The following is a 6,557-nucleotide window of genomic DNA, read 5'->3' as shown; positions in this document are numbered from 1 at the left end:
TTTAAAAGAAAATGAAGTTGTCATCAACTGATTCAGGTAGGCCGGGGGTTTCAACCTCCGTTTCGGAAAAAGCAAAAATAAAATAAATAAAATGAACTGATTCAGGTCCAACTGAACTCTGATGTCTCTGCAGTTTCCCAGAAAACAGGACTCTGCAAAAGCAGTTCATCCTGGGCACACAACCTCCATAGGCTAGTTGAGTACACATGGCGAGGCAGGTGGCCACAATATGCACCCAACCACAAGAGCTGGATATATCAGACTAGTACCAAAACTTCTGTGCACATTAGTTACATCTTCAGCCAAGAAACACAAAACCTTTCAAGTCCTGATACATTTGTTATGTGCTGCAATCAAGCCGTATAAACCTATCCCACGAATGTTAGACTCAACTTTTACGAGGGCGATACACGGTAGATGGTTTGTGTCCCTTGTCGGTGGTGTAAGCAGTTTTGACGATTTCAAGTCTACGGGGGCAAATTAGTAGTTCACATGGGGTGAGTGACGAAGTAGTTGAAGTCATGGTGCCGGACTCCAAGCTGCTTAAGCCAAGAGTCTGCTGCGCCGAAGAGGGAGACGATCCTCTTATGATCTCCTGTCCTGGGGTTGGTCCACAGAGAGCCCTGTATCTTGTTTGCTGCGAGTCCAAACGGGGCTAGTGATACTGTGTTGGCCTTCTGGTCATTCTGTTTCCCACTGGCAGCTGAGCGATAGGTCATGGTCTCCGGTGTGTGATCTGTTCAGAAACATTAATAATGCCATCAATACAGCTAGTTGCGGTTTGGAAACAGTGTTCAAGGCATGTCACTAGGGCAGCTGTTATTAAGGACTACAGTACCAATCCCTGCAAGGAAAAGCAGGGTCGAGTTCAAAGAATTGGCTTGGTTTAGACTCTCTACTGCGATTATTTTTTTGCTGGGAAGTGGACAGCTGGTGTGTCTAAGTGCGGTTGCACACCATTGCAATCCAAGCAAGCTTACACCACCGATGTATAATAAGTACCTGAAAGAACCCTTCCTTCATGGTAAAACATAGAAATTTCTACCCTTTAAGAAACAACTACAGATCTCTAAGAATAACTAACAAAGTCAAGCTATGTGACAAGAGAGTCTCTTTCTCCTCTTAACTGGGGAAAGAAACTGCTAGCACCTCCTTCTCTCGCAAGCAATTGTCTAATATACTTGAAAGCTAAGACACGGGGCCTTTTGAAACTGGAGATGAAGGTTTGGAAGCAAAATATCAAGCTGAACAAACCCTTGAAGAAAACGCTCATACTCTTGGAAGCTAAGCATCAATTGTTTGTTTGTGTGTGTGTGTGTGTGTGTGTGTGTGTGTGTGTGTGGTGGGGGGTAACATCTCGTATCATACCAATTGGCAGCAAAAAACACATCTTGACATTAATGTATCTAACATGCATCTTTTCTGGAATATAGCAACATAACCAAACACGTTAAGCACAGTGTGCCTTTACCATATATACTCCACGTAATCTGAACACTAGAAACCACTCAATCAAGCGGTCTCAAGCAAGGTAATTGAGAAAGCTACAGTTCATTTTGAGTTTCTTCCACCAAGGGCCACCAGACTGCCACCCCTCTATTTAAGAATAGTTTAAACATAGACCAACAATCCAGGGAAAGGTTTCCCCAAAGTACATACACATATTCTGCGCTTGTGACCGACATACTTCTGCAGTGCACATTCGCATGTCATGTGACTGAAGCAAACCTTTGACTAAGCTAGCACACTTTTGCATTGATTAAATAGTCAAAGCCTAATATTTTAAGTGAATCAGTTCCAACTCACAGCTTGGTAAAGAAGCAAAGAAAGAGTGCATGTTTATAAGAGTGGTTGGGGAATGGAACTGTCATAATGTCCCATGACCTTGCAGTCATCCTCTTCCAAGCACATTAACCCAATCTAATCGAAATCAGGAGAAAAGATCCACATAGTGCAAAGTGAAATTTGACTCAGTGTGTCTGCACGAACATCTAAACAACACAAATGGGCATCACCCAGAATCTAGGATGATTAGTGACTAGCATCATTGTCACAGGTCATGCAGCAATGGCACAGAGTCCTACGGAAATGATGACGTTCTTGTGCCATTAGAGATGATCAAACTGGTCTAGTTAGGCTGGTCATAGTGGGGAGTAACTTAGACTAGTAACATACATATGTTACTAGTCTATGTTACTACATTCATAGTGGGTAGTGTCATAGGTGTGGTAACATAGTTGTTTTCATTTATTACTTTGTAGACTCATTATGCATTGGAAACTGCTATGTGATGGTAACATATTATGTTACTCTATTTGCCTCTCTCCTCATTAACTACTTGCCACATCACCAATTTTGCTTATGTGGCATCTATGTTACTACCTATGTTACTCCCACTATGACCAGCCTTAGTGTCTTACATGCAACAGCAACGTACCTTGAAATGAAGAGGAAATGGTATGGTAAGTTAGGAAGCACGCAGACAAGTCCTTCACATTGCGTTGGTAGGGAATGTGGTAGATAGGATACCTAAATATAGAAGTAGTAAAGATAAATGACAATGTCAAGAAATAACAATTATCACAGAGAATAAAATGAATAGCCGGGAAAGGATTTCTGAACAGAGAAACAACGCTTACTGCCTAGACAGAAATGATGAGAGCACCACGGGTCAAACTGAACATAAACACTTGAATTCACTACAGAACTACAAGTTGAGCACCAGTGGTTGCAATCTAGAATTACAAGCAAGGAAAATAGTATGGCTAGGCTATGCAAGCATGATTTGTGAAGAAACTCTTATGTTGTGTGATTGTTTGTCTGCCAAAATTTCTTTCTTTTAAAGAATAAAACTAAAGGGGGTAAGTTTGATCATACCAGGCAACTGACATCCAACTGACAGGCGAAAGGTCGACACTCTTCAGCGATGTCAACCCAGGAAAGCCCTGGGATAATTCATATACCTGGACGAAACAAAGAGCTAAGAATAGAGATAGCACGACTAGGATAAGCTAGTAGAAGATATGTCATAGAAATTCACCTTATCCATGAGGGGGATCCTTCCATAAGGAGAGCAAACTTCAAAGAACTCAAAGTACAAATGGCCTGGTCGCCTCCTGTTCCCTCCTACCACGTCGCAGTTAAATGAGTCGTCAGATGTTGAGCTCCAGGATCTTGACATCTTCTCATTGTCGTCATCATCGCTCCAGAAGTCCATGCCATAATCCTCACCAAAACTCCTGCAGGCAAAGATAAAACTGGTTCAGCCCACATCCAGAAATCAACATGAAGTCAAAATCAAGCATGGTTGTCTTGGTGCAGACCTGGATGCATTGAGGACTTTGTTGGTGTATAGCTGTATCCCTGACAAGTACGGGACGTAGTACTGAACCACCTTGTCCCCTCCGTGCAGCTGCACGGTGGCTCCGGCGCCGTACGCGCTCCACTCGTAGTACTGCTCCCACAGGTCGGCGAGGTTGAAGTACTCGAGGCTGTCGGCGTCGGCATGGTGCCACGCGTCATTGGACAGCCGGCCATTGGTCTGGATCAACATGATGAGCAGCAGCGTCTCAGTCTCAGATTAAGACATGACAAGTATGCATATCCTGCCCGCCTAGGACTGAAGGGCAGTCATTAATACTGGAACAGTTGAGCAGCGGGCCGGAATTGACAAGCCAAAGGTAGGAATTTATGCCCGCAGCCGTCGCCACCGGGGACGCATCCCAATCAGGCAAGAGGAGGGAGGGAGGCACAGCTTGGCAGCAGTACCAGTAGGTGAATAAATTCTCAAAATGAACAAGGAACAAATATGTATGTACTACTACTAAAGTAGTACTCGCAGTTGTAATTATTCAGCATATCCGGTGCGCGAGCGAAGAAGCGGCGAGCAGTAATTCAGCGGCCATGCCGTCGGAGGAACAGAGGTGACGCGAGCGGATCGGCGGAGGAGTAATGGCGAATCCTGAAACTCCCGAGAATCGTACCGGCGCGGATCGCGTGGGCGGGCGCGGGGTTTACGGGGGAGGGGAGCGTCACCTTGGGGAGAATGTGCGTGTCGACTGTCGGGGTGGTGCAGTCGAGGAAGCGCTGCAGATTGGACGGCGGGCGGCCGTCCTCCACCCTCTGCCCGCCCATGGCCCCTCCGCGCCCACGCGCCTCCTCGCCCTCCGCGTCCACACGACCCTCCTACGGCCACGGCGATCGGAATCGCCCGCTCGCTCGCTCCCGGGGAAGAGGAAGCGGCCGAGCACGAGAGGTGGGAGAGCAGGAGAAGGAGAAGAACCCGAAGGGGCCTCGGCGGCGCTGCGCAGGAAGGCGGTATAGGCAGGGAGAAGGATTGGCGAGAGGGGGAGTGGGAGGAGGAGGGAGCGAGGGGGGAATGGTGGCTTTATTCGTCGGAGGGAGGGGGGGAAGGGAAGCCGCTGGGCGGGGTGCGAAACCGGCTACGGTTTGCTTTGCGCTCTCTCTCTTCTCTCCTCGCGTTGGCCTTGTCGGACGCCAACGCAAACGCTTCCGTGCTGGCGGTCTCGGTCTCTCCTCATCCCCCCACGTCAACCCGCGGTGGGGGGCGGCGAGTCGAGCCTGTGGCGTGGTCCCCTCCAGCTCTTAGCCGACCCGGTACCGCTAGCCCGCCCGGACCCGTCAGGGCCCGGTCGTCGCGTGCCTCTGCTTCAAAAAATGCAGACTTGATCCGCGGTCCTTTTTTCGAAAGAGGAAAATGGCAAACCGTGACGTGAATCACGTTTCGAAGAGATTTTATTTCAGAGAGATAAGTAGATTGTGAAATACTCCGTTGAAAGTGAAGCGCTGGCGTCCGATAAGATAATCCGTTAGCCCGCGGGCGGACCTGGCTGGATTTTCCCTTCAGTTAAAATACTGCTTTCCAGCTTTGACCCTCTGCCGTCTCGTCACGCATCTCGGTCACGTAGCCAAAGCCACGAACCGTTCAACTCGTCTATTATAGTACGTACTCCACAAGGAACCCTCTCCGCAAAAATAAATAAATGCTCTACACACAAAAGAAAAATGTTTTTTGAGGGCAAAAGAAAAATGTTGTATAGATAGAGGACGGAAAGTTCGCTAAAATAAAGATACAGGACGGAAAGCCACGCCAATTTTCGGCCGATCCGCCGATACCCCCACGCAATAAATTTTGGCTCATTTTCTGAGCTGCTGACGATAAACATATGCTGACTGGATCTTCTTGCCACTGATATGTGATAAACATGTCTTTCTATAATACTCCCTCCATAAATAAATATAAGACCGTTTAGATCACTAAAATAGTGATCCAAATGCTCTTATATTTCTTTACAGAGGGAGTATATGATACGAATGCTTGTGTGTACTCGATAAAAAGAGTATGTGATAAACATGTTTTTTTTGTTTCTAATCCGTCTATTTTGCTGGTGTCGTATGCCTACTTGTTTTAGGGGGTGATGTATACTTTTGGTATTGTTGCTTGATATATGCCGTCAAGTTTTAAATTTGGTTCCCCGCAAAAAGTTTGGTTGTGTGCATCTCCCGGCAAGTAATCTTCTATTGTATACCTACTCCTATAACAAAAAGATAAGCTTTGTACTATATTGCTTTGCTAGTCATTTTCATTTATGTCATTTTGTGGAAATGATTGATTAATTTTCTACGTACGTAGGTGACATCTTGCTTTCTTGTGTTTCTTGTGCAAGCCGTTTTAGCTGAGGCTCATCCATTCATAAAGTGGGAAATTGATGGATTGGATAGGGTGAAAGCCATATCGATAAGATACGATTTCATCAAAAAAAGATACGTTGTGGATAACTAGAAATAGGTACATATGGGTCACAATTATTAATTAAAATTGGTAGAACGTCCACTTTGCAGGTCTTTGGGTATAGTATCTTGCTAAGTGTCTGACATTTGGTTGTGTAAAATGCACTTATAAATCATGTTCTTTAATTAATTTGGTTCCGCACCTTGTTCGTCAAAGTAAGCATACAACCGCATCTCCTTTTTTTCTGATCAAACATACAAACATGCAATTGCATCTCCTTTCCACCGACATCTTTTTTTTTCTAAACAAACATATTCATTTGAACACATTTTGCATTCCAACAATCGAACTTCATCCCAAAATAAATGACTCGACGCATGCAAGTAATCTTTTGAGTCACTTATTTTGAGATGGAGGCAGTACAAAATCAGTGACCTGACAGCCCCGAGCCGGTTCACGTAGGATGCCACCGAGGACGCCAGGTAATGGACCCAGCATGAAAATTGTTATCCTCCACAAAATGTCCAAAACCATTAGCTGTCCTGGCCATAATTCCAATGAAATCCTTTTGGTCAGATGGTTAGGTTTGGCATGTGTGCTTGGTCGGCACATGCACTGGCCTATCCAAGGCCACCAAGCTGGAGCTTCAGTATGGTCCAAAATAGGCCCCAAATAGTCTTGTCCTATGTGAAGAAACGAAGTGCCCACTTCCAATATTGTGTTCAGTTGTTACTATTCATTCTTCTAAAAAAAATTGTTACTATTCATTTTACTGTCTGGAAGTCAAGAGAACAAGAAGAGAAAT

General features: G+C 45.4%; 1 protein-coding gene across 1 annotated transcript; it reads right to left on the bottom strand.

The window, feature by feature from the left end:
* Window positions 1–230: 230 nt before the first annotated feature.
* Window positions 231–4,409, bottom strand: LOC123046914 (uncharacterized). The gene is made up of 6 exons (XM_044470351.1): window positions 4,036–4,409; window positions 3,324–3,541; window positions 3,041–3,239; window positions 2,878–2,963; window positions 2,438–2,529; window positions 231–736 (listed from the first exon to the last, which is right to left on the bottom strand). Exons 1-6 carry the CDS (start codon window positions 4,132–4,134, stop codon window positions 489–491), a joined length of 942 nt encoding a protein of 313 aa, XP_044326286.1. The 5' UTR covers window positions 4,135–4,409; the 3' UTR covers window positions 231–488.
* Between the last annotated feature and the right edge of the window lie 2,148 nt (window positions 4,410–6,557).

Source organism: Triticum aestivum, chromosome 1A (genome assembly GCF_018294505.1).
Source record: "Triticum aestivum cultivar Chinese Spring chromosome 1A, IWGSC CS RefSeq v2.1, whole genome shotgun sequence".
NCBI lineage: Eukaryota > Viridiplantae > Streptophyta > Magnoliopsida > Poales > Poaceae > Triticum > Triticum aestivum.
The sequence above is the reverse complement of the archived record's forward strand: the minus strand, read 5'-3'. Positions and strand labels throughout refer to the sequence as shown.

Bases quoted from the DNA above. Each gene is read 5' to 3' on its own strand.
- LOC123046914 (XM_044470351.1), bottom strand. From the start codon at position 4,134: ATGGGCGGGCAGAGGGTGGAGGACGGCCGCCCGCCGTCCAATCTGCAG. The intron at 3,542-4,035 runs GTGACGCTCCCC...ATGTTGATCCAG, and splicing joins ACACGCACATTCTCCCCAAG to ACCAATGGCCGGCTGTCCAA. The intron at 3,240-3,323 runs GTCTGCACCAAG...CTTTGCCTGCAG, and splicing joins AAAGTCCTCAATGCATCCAG to GAGTTTTGGTGAGGATTATG.